The sequence below is a fragment of the Xenopus tropicalis genome, chromosome 1 (genome assembly GCF_000004195.4).
Source record: "Xenopus tropicalis strain Nigerian chromosome 1, UCB_Xtro_10.0, whole genome shotgun sequence".
In the NCBI taxonomy this organism is placed as follows: domain Eukaryota; kingdom Metazoa; phylum Chordata; class Amphibia; order Anura; family Pipidae; genus Xenopus; species Xenopus tropicalis.
The window spans coordinates 109,862,929-109,878,725 of record NC_030677.2 but is presented as its reverse complement, the minus strand read 5'-3'; the positions used below and the strand labels follow the sequence as shown (position 1 = coordinate 109,878,725).

The 15,797-nt window shown below is 40.0% G+C and overlaps 1 protein-coding gene across 4 annotated transcripts in view; it reads right to left on the bottom strand.

Annotated features, from left to right (window-relative positions):
• Positions 1 to 15,797, bottom strand: part of rnf38 (ring finger protein 38) — a 157,877-nt gene that overhangs the window by 48,639 nt on the left and 93,441 nt on the right. For all 4 annotated transcript variants that reach the window (XM_012963641.2, XM_012963652.2, XM_012963661.2 and 1 more), the window contains exon 2: positions 447 to 517. In XM_012963641.2, coding sequence (XP_012819095.2) covers positions 447 to 517 — 71 coding nt within the window. The remainder of the gene's footprint in view (positions 1 to 446; positions 518 to 15,797) is intronic.

Sequence of the window (15,797 nt, the reverse complement as noted above, 5' to 3'; positions counted from 1 at the left end):
GTTACTATCAGGTACAAGGTACACATATAAGATCTATCATTTAAAATGCTTAGGGCCTGGAATTTTTTGGATAAGAGATATTTCTGTAATTTGGGATCTATGATATAGAATGCTTAGGGGGGAAAAATTAATTATTTTCTTAAAATAGACTCTAAAGGGGATTACCTTTCTTTTTGGATAAAAGGTTTTCTGGATAAGACATCACATACCTAACCATATTCCTGATTTAACTCCCATTTATTTGATGGGAAACATCCGTCAGCAAAGGATAAGCAAAGGATAAGCAGTCTGATTAAATCTTCTGAGACTTCCGAGCAGTGTGCTGAAATGTTTAATGCACTTCTCACCATGTGTTGCTGCTTAAGTAATGGTGCTATTATTGAATTCCTTTTTTAAAAAGTGAAGGGTTGATGTCTAATTTATGAGCTTTTAAAGTGAACTCTTACCTTTTCGCTGTCATCATTGCATATGTGGTCTTGATGTACCGGCTGACACTGGAACGAGGGGCCCATATTACCTACATGTGAAAAAAAATACAATATAAACGTGACCTAAACAAGATGGACAACATAGTGTGGCAGGGGTCCAGTGATACCAGACCACACAATACAATGCACAACAACATCAACATCCTGTTCATTAAGAAACTGCATAATGAATAATGCATTGTGTGAGGTGAATAACAGGGCTTTAGGCCATTTACAAGCTTTTCTATAGAATATTTTGTTGAAAATTTGACATGTGTACTTGGTTTTGTAAATGTCAGCAGAAGGCATTCTGAAAGCCTAGCCGATAGGTAGATCCTGAGACTCTAGCTGTTGACTTCTTACACATAGATAGCATTTTTTAATTAATTAAGACCCTCTTTTATTTTGGATTGCTTATTCAATATTCTACTTGATAAGGTTAGTGTGAGTTGTATATCAGCACCAGTTCTATCTGTAAGCCCCCCAAAGCAGTTTAGGGAGGGTCTCCATTATATCCTATAGTTTACAAACTATAAATATTATTATAACTCTGATTTCATTACTGGGTCAAAAATAAGATGACTTATATGCTTAACCTGGATCTGTGATAAAAAAAAGTTAAGTTCAGGAAACCCTAAAACACTTACAATATGCTATACCTATAGGCCAAAGTCACAAAGAGCACTGGCTCCACTTCTCTCCGCCTGTGTTTCTTAGAAAGGCAAAAAGATCTGCTCTCTTCCTCAACCCTATATAGCATCACTGACAGGCACAGCTTCTGCCTATGTGCAACTACACAGAGCAAAGGCTTGAAAATTCATACTTTCTCATTTGTCGGGCCCATCTCTGCTCCATGTAGCTGCACTCAGGCCAAAGCTGAGTCTTTAAGTGCAGGTACAAATAGCTGAGGAAGAAAGTGAATCCAGTGTCTGACTGGGCCTCCGGGATACCAGATAAAATCCCAGTGGGCACCGATCAAAATTTAAAATGTCAATGTCTTTTGGCCTTCTTTAAATTTTATCTGGAGGTGCTGTGTGATTGAAGTTTGGAATTAAGTAGCTATGTGGTGCAGAGCAGTGAGGTGGAAAGGGGTGGGCTGGGGTTGGAGAGTTCTGTATGGCAGTGGACGAGAGGAGGGAGCTTGACTCAGGCACCCAGTGGACCCCAGGTACCTCAGGCCGACACTGAGAGGATCCGTTTCTCTCCAGAAGTGTTACTCTGTATGTCACTGTCTACGTCATAAATATTCAACAGAATTTTTTATTTTTTATAGAAATGTCTGCTTCTAAGAGTTTTACAGAGATCTAGCAAACCATATGCAAAAGCTGAACTTGGGTTAAAGAACAGCAGTTTCAGAAAGATCAATACAAGGCAGCAGTAAGAATGTAAATGCGAGTTGTGTGACCGCATATCACAAGAAATAAGTGCTTTGGGTCTAATAATAATTAAAAATGAATAGGAAGAAAAACAGTTTCACATGGGAGGTATTATAACTTTTAATTATTTATCTTTATACCCCCAACAAAATAATATTCCCTTGGGGCAGAAGAATGCAATATCTACATAGAATTACACGTATGAAGTATATATGTATGAATACTACATATATATGATAGAAAGGAATAACCAATTAATTCAGGGTTGTTAAAGGGGTTGAGTTAACTTTAAATCATGTAAAAGTAATATTCAAAGACATATATATATAGGAGAGGGCATGAAAAGAAAAATAAGTAATAAAAAGTAACAATAACATTGTAGCCTCAGAGAAAAATTATTGTTTGGCTGGTCAGTGACCCCCATTTAAAACTTGGAAAGAGTCACAAAAAGAAGACAAATAATTAAAATAAACTATGAAAAAATAATGAAGACCAATTGAAATTATGCTTAGAACTGGCTATTCCATAGCATACTAAAAGTCAACCTATAGGTGAACAAAATTATTTGATCTATTTACATGGTGGTAGTGGTTCCTTATTAAATAAAGCTCTGTAAAGTTTTTGTACCTTGCAGCCCAGACTGAATGAAAATATTTTATGCTGTACCTTTAACAACGTGTGCGGCACTAAAAGGATGGATTAGCCGGCAGTTCACATTTCATGTAATTCACACGTCTTTTTTTCTACCTCTGCATCAGAATCAGCTTGCTTTTATCTTTTGTCATAGCGTTAAACAAGTGGAGCGCGACTCATGAAAAAAAACATTTCAGGATTTCAAATGGTCAGTAAAGTATGGGAAAAAAAAGTAGTTTAAACATGTCTTTATTAGTTCTGGTTCTTACCAAAAGCATTCATTTGAATTAATTAGGGACCATGTTCTCTCAGTTAAAACAAACAGATTGCGCTGGCTAAGCTTAAAGAGCTACAGCAAAAAATAACTGGCGTCCGCAGGAAGTCATTAATTTGGTTTGTTTAATGTAGATGGATTGTAAAATGTGCTAGATCAACAGGGTCCAGCATTTTCTGTATGGTTAGCTACCTCATATGCCTGGAGGCTACAGTTTCCTGAGGTTTTGATGTCATACCAATATGCTTATAGAACTCTTCACTGGGCCAGGGCCACAAAAATTTCATGGAGGGTGCATCTGTCATAAGAATACCTGTTTGAGTCTTTGTGTAAAGTAAAAAGGTATAATTATAACTGTAATTCTAAATGAGCTATAGTTCAAAGGGAAATACAATCTACGTATTGTAGCTTTAGCATTTTTGGAATTTGGCTCAACAGTTAATGTGGCATATGAGTTTTATTTTGACTGGTGCACGCTCTTATTTGGGTGGAGTAGTTCCTCCACCTAAACCAATGGATGTCTAACATTTTAATTTCAAGATCCCCTTGGAGGTCCTACCTTTGTTCAGGGCCCCTTAAGGTTCATAACAAGATACATATACTGGAAAATATTGTTTTATCAGCCATTTAGCCATAGCAAAGAATAGCTATAGAAGGGCTGTCCAACTGGAGGCCCACGGGCCGGAGGTGGTATCAAAGGCTTCATAGATTCTGTATGAAACAATCATTTTAATTTATTCCAGCCCTCAAACAAACATAGTACAGTATATGAAAAAAATATTCCCACTACATGTAATAATTTGGACAGCACTAATCTAGGGCAATAAATACATTTTGTATGTATGTAGGGTTGCCACATTGGCTGGTATTATACCTGCCTGGCCAGTAAAAATGATGCTTGATGCCAATGTTATTAATAGGGAAAAAAGACAAAAATAAAGGTAGTCCAGTATTTTTTTTCCACAAGTGGTGGCAACTCTATATGTATTTACTGTATGTATAGTACTAGCCTGTTACTGCTTCTGGGGCAGCGCCAAAGTTAGGGAACCACTAACTATGTGCTTGTGTGTACATTACATAGTTACATAGTTACATAGGGTTGAAAAAAGACCAGAGTCCATCAAGTTCAACCCTTCCAAGTAAACCCAGCACACACAACCTATACTTACCAATCTATACACTCACATACATAAACTATATTTACAACTACTAATACTATTTGTAGATATTAGTATCACAATAGCCTTGGATACTATGCTTGTTCAAGAACTCATCCAGGCCCCTCTTAAAGGCATTAACAGAATCTGCCATTACCACATCACTAGGAAGGGCATTCCCCAACCTCACTGCCCTCACTGTGAAAACCACGGGGGACACAGCACACTTAAGAAATTGCATCCATAAGGTAATATGCCACATTGGCATTAAGTTTGTTTCTGTACCAATCAGTGCCTGCCATCACCTGCCATGTTGCACACTGTTTATTATGCACATTTTACCAGCAAGAGCCCACTAACAATAATATAATTTAACATAATATTTGAAGCAATATTTGATCTATATAAATTTTTTTCATAGAGCAGCTAAGCTTTGCATCAAGCAATACAGCCAGCTTGCAGCTATAATGAATGATCTCACACATAGGCATCTGAACCTAGTAAAGGCACAAACCATTCTCAAGCTGGTATTAAAGTGACTCTGGCACCTGTTCAAAATGTCATGATTCCCTTCATTATCCATTATGATCTTCTCTGCGAAATTGCTCATCTGCGATGTGACCTAAAGAACGGCTGCATACCAGGCTCAAAAGGTAAACAAACGCTTCATTTACTATGATATGTGTGCTTTCCAGGCACTTTTCTCATTCTGCCTCGAGTAACAGAATATTTAAGATAGAAGGGGGTGTCTGCTGGCACCCATTTATTTCTACACCTTGGATTCAGGTGTTCTGTTCATCTGTGGTGATGGGGTGCAACCTATGTTTTTAAGCCCCTGGCACCACATAAAAACAGTTCTCATCCTGGTGAACAGCTCTGTACCAATGGCATTTGTCATGACAAAAATGTATACAAATAATGAAATAAAAGGGTAAGCGATTAATCATAAATGCATCTTTTTCCATGGCGCACTTGCCTCTTTTCTTTAATGTTTGACCATGGAGATGACTAACCAACCTATGCCAATATTTATCTATGACCATCCCCAGACAAACGATGGGATAGATATTTACCTTAATCTAATCCCTTTTAATCTACCAAGTATTCTGCATAAAGAGGATAAAATTAACAAATATAGCAAGAGGCATCAGGTAGGAAAAGCAGTACATGCCAGTGTAAAGATGAAAGGCACATGTAGCATGCACCCATGTGGTACGCAACATATATAAAACTAGCAACTGCAATAACTTTTACACAAACATCTCCCAGAAATGGGAGAGCTATTATTTTAATCAGCTGGAAAACATCGAAAGGGGAAAAAATAAGGCAATGCTGGCACTTCCAAATTGACCAAGGCCCATAGTCACAACAGTGCAGCAGGCAGTTGAGCACTATGTTCCTATAAAAGGCCCAGCTCATCATTAGTCCTTCTATCCAAATTGGCTGTGCAGCAAAACCTTAATGGACACACACTGACATTTCACTTTGAAGCCCCGCTGGTCAGTCAGGTGCATTAGCAGAAGCTCCCTGATTGTTACCAACAGCAGATTATACAGATGTACGTGAGCACCCCACACTTGAATTTTATTTCAGGAGACATAGATAATGCATGCTGGGAATTTAATGCCTCTAGTGTGCGAGGCATACACTAGGTATTTTTTTGCCCTGAAAGCTCCTTTACTGAATATATAATGCAGAAAGTATATATAAATCCACACATGTGAATGGTAAACTAAATACCAGGACATCACATGCTTACCTTTAAGGAGAAATAAATATAGATGGCATTTTGCCAATGGCTATTGCATAAACAAATATGGAATCCATTTTCTGTAACACTGTTTGCCAAAAAGCTCCAAACTACATAATGTCCATCTCCAATAGAGTTCATTTTATGCAAATAAGCTATTCTTTCAAGCATACTGGATAACAGATCCTATATCTGTATATATATACTTCACAGAAAGCTCAGGAACACCAGGATTTAATAGTATTCACACAGCCAATGTTTCCCTGTTGAGATCTGTTATGGAACCTTTCATTCATTCAGACCTCTATCTATCTATAATAAATGGCCTTATTAAGTAAAGCTAATATGTATATACTGTTGAGGGAAAACACAATTTTTATCTAAAAACTGCAACAAATTCATAAGAAAAAAATATGCCATCCAAAAGCTTTTTACAACTGGAAGATCTTTCTTTGCTTTGTGGTTTTCCGGGTTTTTTTGATGGTTGCATTTGTGCAAAAAGTTGAGGTTTTTACGGTTTTTCTGCACCTTTTCTCATTTGCACTTTTTCAATTCGGATGTTTTACTAAATGACTAGATATTCATGATTTTATTGGAAATGAGTTTAGTTGTGGTTTCAATAAACTCTAAAACCATGAAAATCCGAATGTTGATAAATACCCCTTTTAGTGTTGCGCAAGTGCCCTAGGCAACCCGGTCGGCCACTTCGCCCCTCAAAGGGGGGTCATTACCCCCACCGCGTAATGACAAGTGCCGGGGGCATTGACAAGGGAGCGCGGACTAGGTGTAGGCAAGAGAGGTCCTGCCACCCCCCAATTGTTGTGCCCTAGGCAGGTGCCTCTTCTGCCTACCCTAATTCCGGCCCTGAAAGTGTTGACGATAATCACTAAGTGAAAAAAAATAAGCTGTAAATGGATCCTTAGAAATGTGCTTAGTGATCTCATTAGTTATAATCTGTGTCAGTGATGTTGCATGTCTCACATGACCCACTGGAACATGTGTACCATAAAAAATATTATAATCCCTAAAGCAGCATTTAAGAATATTAGAAAAAAGCCCAGCTGAGGCCAGTTCCCATCAGTCCATTCTTATTTTCACCTCAGACATATAGAGGTTTGTAGCATTATTCCGAATGCTCAGGACCTGGAGTTTTCTGCAAAAGGGGGTCTTTCTGTAATTTGGATTTCCATACTTAAAAAAATAATTGAAACATTAAATAAACCCAATAGGATTGTTCCAATAAGGATTAATAATAACTTAGCTGGGATCAAGTACAAGGTACTGTTTTATTATTACAGAGAAAAAGAAAATAATTGTTTAAAAATTAGAATGATTTGCTTAATGGGAGATGGACTTCCCATAATTCAGAGCTTTGTGGATAATGGGTTTCTGGATAACACATCCATATCTTTATAACACCTATACCATTTGGCTTTGTCTCCATCCAAAACCCTTTACTAATGGGCACTGATGCTTTAGTTCTCAATGTTCCTTACTTGATCTTCAAACCAGTTTAACAGATAAGTGTGTGTATTAGCATGGCTACAAATATAAAACTGTTATTAGAAAACCTGATTGAGTTAATGAACTAAAAGAGGAGCTGAAATTTTTTATTAACAATGGAAAATCCTAAATTCAATCTCACCGGCGTGTTGAGATCAGCATATGACAGCCCACTGAGTGTAATATTACAGTTTACATTAAAGAAGATGCTTAAAAGCTTTCGAGCTGGGGACCCCACTGGCAGAGGTGAATGGGTGAGCTCTGCTCTGAAGATCCCAATAAAACAAGCAGAGGAGAGTACAGTTCAGATCTTAATAATAAACTCAGCAAAGCAGAGTTCTTTTTTACAAGAGGAGAGTGGGAGAACTGTTTCTATCTTTGGCTGTAACCATATGCTTGAAATCATGCAAGCGTCTGTCATGCTACTTCTTAAACTGCAGGGAGAATTCTAATTCTGGAGCTGTAATGATTACAGGGAACTTCTACACCCTCATTCTGTTCCTTCACCTCTCAAAGCGGTACCTGAACCATGTTCAACATATTTCCCACCTTATTCTCCCAGTAGCAGGAACATGACTGCCAGATTGTCTGTGTCTGCGAATAGATTTTAGCATGTTTATACATTTCTTTCATCTTACCCTATATGCAATGATACCAAAAAGCATGGCATGCAATGTTTTTCATGTGTAAAACTGTATATATTCATTATTGTTTTCCTAATTTTTTGTAAGGTTTAAACCATAGATCCTACATTGGTTACGTGTTCTGGGTGCCATATCAGTACTGTCATTAGACTAAAAGGTGCCTAATTACACCCAGATACAAAAGGGGTATTTACTAAAACTCCTTTCTTTAAAATCCATATTTGTTTGAAGTTAATTTCCATGAATGGGAGTCATTTATCAAAAGATCTGAACTGAAAAAGTATGAACGAAAATAGGGCACGAAGCAACCACGAAGCAAAGAAAGATCTTCCAGTTGTAAAAGGCATGTCTGCCACTTTTACATGATCTCAACAGGTTTTAGATGGAGTATTTTCGGATTCTGAATTGTCACATAATAAATCTCTTGACTTTTTTTTTCTGCGTTCTTGGCGACAAAAAGCCCAACCCGAAAAAGCCGCATTTTAGTAAATGCCCCCTTAGGAATTTCCTCTAGTATGTCTGAGGCATGTAAGTAAGCAGGGGCAGTAGTCTAATTAGCAGGATACCTATTTACAAGATAGGTCAGGATAGCTCCCAAACATAGATATGGCAGCTAAACAGGTTCCATTCTCAGGAACAAAAAGCAATTAACATCATGAGAGTAAAACGATGAATTAAAAGTGTTGCTTCCACCATCAGCAGCAAGTTCTATGCATAACACCCGAAGTGTTGATCACTTGCTTCAAAGGCGATATCCCAAGATTCACCACCTATCCAGTTATAAAAGGGCAAAATGAAATCAAATACAAAAAATCAGAATTGACTTAAAGAAACCCCATATTAAAAAAATGGTCTTTTATTGTACAACACTGCAGAGTATGTTGGCACTATTTGTTATAAATAATAATAATCGTCGTGACAGCTCTTATGAACAGACACAAGTTATATGATGAGTACAGTCACTGTAGGGCTTGGGCTTATGCACCAGACTGAAGGTTAATGAGGATAAGACTTGTGATGCATACTTTGCTGTGCTAGATATTTTTAGAACTATGCTTGAATGGCTGATACACCAATGTTTTCCTGTATCTGTAAGCTTAGTTTGAGCTAAGGGGGGGGGGGGGGTCATGAACAAATAACCACCAGTATCCAAGTAGAGTTCATTAGGGACCCTGTAGTAGTGGTTATCAGGGAGACCTTCACTACTATTCTGGCTGCTCACTTTATACAATAACCTCAGATTTGTGCTGCCAATGCACACAGGGGCATTTCTGGCCCTGGAGCTGCTCTGAGGTGGCACCTGCAATGCCGCCCCCACTTGCCCCCCAGTGCTTACCTTTTCTTGCTCGAGAGGGGGTCCGAGGAGGGGGCCCATCACTAGTACAGAGATCATAATTGCACTCTCTACAAAACTTCCAGCTTAAAAAACTGTAATTTTGCTCTTAAATTTGCCAGGAGCGGCTCTTTGCCAGATGCACATCACATCATATAAGCATCCCTCACTTCATCTACTTGTCACTGTGCCTTCCAAACCTGGCTCTGGACCTATGTATTGAGGCGGAATACATACTAGTGTCACAACAACCCTTTGTACTACTGAGGGTTCACCTAACCCTGTTTATCAGATGGGTTATCATAAGCATTCCTGTGAGCATATAACTAGCAGGGCTATCCCAGTATCTGCCTCTTTATCCACCCAAGCAACCCAAGGTTTATTATTCTAAACTTCTCTCTGTGGGGCCTAAACCAGTGGTCACACATTTCACAGTCATGCCCTTTTATTACATCCCTACATAAATGAAATTCAATAGATAAACCAACCAAAAATATCCATGGTTAAAATTAATTAACAGCATTTTGGGTAAATATTTAAGGGACATTAAGGTGGGCAGGTGTTGAAAATACAGAGGGTATGAGTATATGCAGTAAATAAGAAATTAATTGGGCTCCCAAACATAATCCTGTTGACCCTATAACTTGATAATTTTGGCAGTAGAATGCTACTGATAATATAATGTAACTGAACAGGGAAAAATACTGGTAACAAAAAAAAAAAAATCAAGTCACAGAAGTATATTAATATGGCCCTCACATCTTGGCACATAGTCAGAATTATATTATACAACATTCAGAGAGCATCAGTGAATAGTAAACACTCCCACTTTGTGGTAAAACAAGACTTAATAGTATGGAATAAAACAATTTACAGGTTAAAATATTACTTTGATGCTGCACACTGAGATTCATTTTCTGTGTCAAAGCTAAAGTTATGCTATCCCTGTTATTTATCTGACAGAGATCATGGGAATGCTACACTGCATTTCAGCCATTACCAATAGTTGAAAACATTTAGAGCGCAGCCAACTATTTGGCCTGTGGATGCAGTTAGTATGTGGAGTACAGCCAATGCACATTGTTCTAGGTTTAAATCACACCATTTGCAGACTATTCAGCTTTACTGCAGCTACTGGGGAGACAGTTATGTCACAGTTCTTCACATTTTAAGAAATGTTCTGATTACATTATAGAGCAACAATGTCAGATCCATCTGGGGGTTAAAGTATTTATTAAATAATTGCTCCTTAAAAACACAGTTGTCAATAATAAATATATAAAATAGTTTTATTACACTCAGCTAGTAATAAAAAAATAAATTGTGCATGTTTCCACCTAAAACACTCAGGTGGGTTAATGACAGTATACTGTTTGTTTCAAACTAAGCAGATATACAAAATAGGGGCCCAAAGCAGGATTTGGGAGCTTGAAGACCTATAGGAATATAATTTGGACAGAAAGGCAGGGTTGGACTGAGGGGTGCATGGCCCACCGGGGTCACGCACCCCCCAAGATGCCCCCATCAGCCGCATCCCCCGCAGGGGCCCCCACCGCACCCCCTAACCCCCCGCAGGTGCCCCCGCCACCTGCCCAAAATCCTCTCCTGAACGTGCTTAAGTGAAATGTGTCGGGGAGGACACCGGCACCCAGGGGAGCGGTAAGAGGGATCGGGAGAGCACCGGCTTTTTTCCCGGTATCCCGGCGACCCTGCAGAAAGGGGACCCTGAAACATCCTTGTCACAAAATAGAAAACATCTGGGAAATACATAGCAACCAACCAGTGATTAGCATTTTTCTCACAGCAAGAAGAAAAATGTTGATCATTAGGGATGTAGCGAACCTAAAAAAAAAAGTTCGCGAACGCGTTCGCGAACTTACGCCAAAAAGCGCGAATATTCGCGAACTTTGCGAACCCCATAGACTTCAATGGGAAGGCGAACTTTAAAACCTAGAAAAGCCATTTCTGGCCAGAAAACTGATTTTAAATTTGTTTAAAGGGTGCCACGACCTGGACAGGGGCATGCAGGAGGGGGATCAAGGGCAAAAATTTCTCTAAAAAATACTTTGTTGAAAAAGCGTTTTTTGCTATTTCGCGTATTTTGTGTGGTTGTGCGGCGTTTTTTTAGGCTGAGAAAAAACGCAGAGAAAAAACGCAGCGAAAAAAAACGTGGCGAACCCAAATTGCGAACATACGTGGAAAGTTCGCGAACTTGCGCGTTCGCGAACACCCAATGTTCGCGCGAATTAGTTTGCCGGCGAACAGTTCGCTACATCTCTATTGATCATTTTCATGGATTAGTTCACTACTGCAATTTCCATAGAGAAATAGCCTTTTCATCCTTAACGAAACAAACTTTATACACAAAAAAATAATTCCACATATAATCCAATTCTCTGCCTGCCCTATGCTTCCTATGTGCCTTACTCTGCCTGCCCTATGCTGCCTGTGTGTGCCATACTCTGCCTGCCCTATGCTGTCTGTGTGTGCCATACTCTGCCTGCCCTACCCTGCTTGTGTGCCATACTGACCTGCCCTATGCTGTCTGTGTGTACAATACCATACCTCCCAACATTTGAAAAATGAAATTTTTTGCCACGCCCCCTTTGTGGCCATGCCCCAATTGTCACACCCCATTTTTAAAATAGTTAAAATAGTGCCCACGATGGCCCAATAGACAGCACCCCATAGAAAGTACCCTCCATACACAATGCCCCCATAGAAAGTGCCCCCATACACAGTAGCCCTCCTTACACAGTGCCCCCATACACAGTGCCCCCATACACAGTAGCCCTCCTTACACAGTGCCCCCCCATACAGTGCCCTCAATACACAGTAGCCCTCCTTACAGTGTCCCCCATACAGTTCCCCCCATACACAGTGCTCCCCCATACACAGTGCCCCCCCATACACAGTGCCCCCCATACACAGTAGCCCTCCTTACACAGTGCCCCCCCATACACAGTGCCCCCATACACAGTAGCCCTCCTTACACAGTGTCCCCCCATACACAGTGCCCCCCCATACACAGTAGCCCTCCTTACACAGTGTCCCCCCATACACAGTGCCCCCCATACACAGTAGCCCTCCTTACACAGAGCCCCCCATACACAAAGCCCCCCCCATACACAGTGCCCCCATACAGTTCCCCCCCCAATTGCCCCCATAGTGAGTACCTCATACATAGCGGCCCCCATTGCGGCCCCCATAGACTTCTTGGGCTCCAGCTCCTTATTCGGCTCCTTAAATACAGAGCTCACAATCAGCAAGACAATGTAAATGCCCGCAGCTGACACAGTGCCTATTTCCTATGTAAGGGCCCCTCAATAGACAGTTCCATTTGTAAGAGCCCCACCATGATCAGCTGATCTGCCGGCGTTACCTGGGCTCAGTACGGGGGATTCCGCTTCTGCCTTTCATCGGGGCTCTGTTCCTGCCGCTGCTGCTGGGCACTATCCGGAGAGCTTGTTATTCGTTTCTTGGGGTAAGTAGTTCTCATTGGTGGAGGCGTCGTTGGCCTTAGCCAATACAATGCAGCATATAACCCAGCCCCGGGAGAGAGCGCGCTGATTGGCTACTGGTACTGCCTGCCACCGGTAAACAAGACGATATCCCAGAATGTGTACTGCGCTCCTTGTTAACCCTTTCCCTGCCGCTGGCCTCTGCCTTATTAACTCCTATAAAAACGTTTTTTTTTGAGCAGCTGGGATGGTGCCCACCTGGGAGTTGGCGCCCTACGCAGACTGCGTACTCTGCGTATAGGGAGCGGCGGTACTGTGCCTGTGTGTGCCATACTGGCCTGCCCTATGCTGTCTGTGCGTATCATACTCTGCCTGCCCTATGCTGCCTGTGTTTGCCATACTCTGCTTTCCCTATGCTGTCTGTGTGTGTCATACTCTGCCTGACCTACCCTGCCTGTGTGTGCCATACTCTGCCTGCCCTATGCTGTCTGTGTGTACCATACTCTGCCTGCCCTATGCTGCCTGTGGGAGGTGAACCTTGCAGGGGTTTGTTCTGAAAGTTTGTTAACATTTGGAAATAGTCATTATATTGTTCCTAAGGTGTGTAAATATATGCTGGGGGTTGCTGTGCTATCCACAGGGGAGGAAGAGGCATATGGACTTAAGGGTGTGTCTTAATATGACATAGTATAATTCTTTCACACATGAATGAAGGGTGATATCCCTACACCAACCATTTGGGTTTGTGCTGTGCTACCACCATTAATGTAGTTATAGTCTTAAAAGCACTTGTGATAACATGGGTGCGGTTTGAAGTAGGTGTGGTTTGAAGTGGGTGCAGTTTAAAAAAGTGGCATAAACTGACTTCTATTATCGGCCCTCGGTACCACAGAAGTTGGACAGCACTGCTCTATATGAATTCCTTCATAGTATCCCAGGGCCAATTTTATGTAAAATTTACCAAAACTATATATATATATATATATATATATATATATATATATATATATATATGTATATAGAGCAGGTTTCATTTCTAAGACCAGAATAATAACCAGAAAACATATATTTAATTTAAAATAAAAGGCAGAATTAATACAGTGTCAAATACAGTGCCCCCAAAACACATGGCAGCAAAAATATAGTGCCAGATCCATTCATAATATATATATATTACCTTCCAAAACAGCTGACAGGATAAACAGAATGGCAACTCCACACATAATGCCTCCAGAAAAAAATGGCAGGATAGATAAAGAGACAATTCCATGCATAATATTTTTGTGCTGTAGGAATATCATTGCCATTGGATTGGGGAGGGTTTGCTGTCACTAAAATCAGCCTATGCCTGCATCTGAAGGAAGATGTCTCACCACTTCACCTTTGGGTAGGCAAGTATTAAAAATAATTGACAGGCAGACAATACTGCTTCCTGACTGGCAGACCCTTCAGAATAATTATTACAGGTACCATGCTATTTAAATAGACTGTTAAAGAGAAAAGCAGGAGTGGGGGGGTTCGGGGGTAACAGAACAGCTAGTTGTGAATATCTTTAGCACCCAGGGAAAATATTACTGTGTATTGGAAAAATGCTTTTTATTGTTACCTGCAGTTAACAGTTTTCAAAAACCACCTGCAGTGCCCTTTCATAAACTCAAACCACTGATGTTATGATGCTCCTGCAAGGCTGGGGTTTGTTTGAGGCTGGGAGAGGTGTCAAAGCTGATTAATACACACCAATGGAAAGAAGCAGGAAAGCAGACTGAGTTCCACTATGCACATTTCCTGCATATAGGGCTTAGAATAGGGAAATACCTTTGCCTTTAGAAATATATGTTAACTGTCTGGAAACATTGTAACCTAAGGAATTGTCTTTGGTATGGAGAATGCCAATTGCAGCCCTATTTGCCTGCCCTTGTCACCAGTGACATCATACTATGCCCTCTTGAAGGTTAGACTATGTGCTCTTATACCTTCTTCTACTGGGATTATAAAACAATTAAAGGGCTATGGGAAGCAAGTACATTTGTACATTTGTAGCCGCTTCCATACCAGGTTAAAGAAGTTTTTGTGCCTTTACATCTCTAAAAAAGGTGACAGTGAACATTTAACGGAAGCACACTTTACTATATGTAGTGACAATGTTCCATCAGAATCAGCACTACTCAGGTAAGAAAAATAGCAGTAGCAGTTCCCCTGCGAGTCTTTCTCTTCCTGTGTAAGTCTGTAGTTATATATATTATGCATTTTTTTATAAACAGGATATTCCCACTGTACAGAGCAGCAGAATATAATCTTTTTATGGTTACTAGCCTTTGTGCAGAATATAGTTCTGCATTCTAATTGCTGAGGTTGCAACTTGGCCTTGGTAACTTAAAAAATGACTCAATTCAATCAAACTCCTCTGTATAGTATTAATAAGAATTATACAGGGATCATAAAACAGGCTTAAGGAGCAGCTAGTGTGATGAATAGACTAAATTATACATTATTTTTCCTTGTCATGTTATTGCCTCTAACATGCTGAAAAATGAGGAATCTAGTTTATTTACAATTTAGTTTAAGGTCGCAGTATATCAACAATAAAGAAATCCGTACTCGTAAATGGTTGTATAAGTATACAATTATATGAAGAGGGTATGAATTGATTTATATTTATGTGTGTGAGAGCATACAAAGACACTCAGAGAACTTTAAAAGAATTAACAGTTAAAAGAATAAATGTCAACATCTTGGTCCTTTATACATACCTTCATATGTGTAAGAGCACAGAACAATACAGTGGATACAGACAGACTTGAGAGGATAGCACAGACAGACAGACAATAATATGTCGAACAGCGCTTTTTATGTCCAAGATTCTGTGGTTGTTCTGGGAAATATACTAGCTTGTAATTAACTGCCTCTCTGGATTCTCTTGCTTATTTGTGGCAATAACTTAGGCCTCTGAACCCCCAGTTCTAAACTAACCCTTTTCAATCTTTCTCCCCTCTGAAAATAAACAAAACACAAGCAGAACATGGAAAAGGTCAAACATTGTTAATGTTCTATGCTCCACAAAGGGCAAAGGGCCCACCAGGAAAACCCTAGCTACCTGGCAGGCCAGTCTGACACTAAATAACAGTACATTCCTCATGCAAGCCATACATCTAAAATCTCTTTAGAGAATTAGATCAATGCAGTTAACAGTAAACAATTT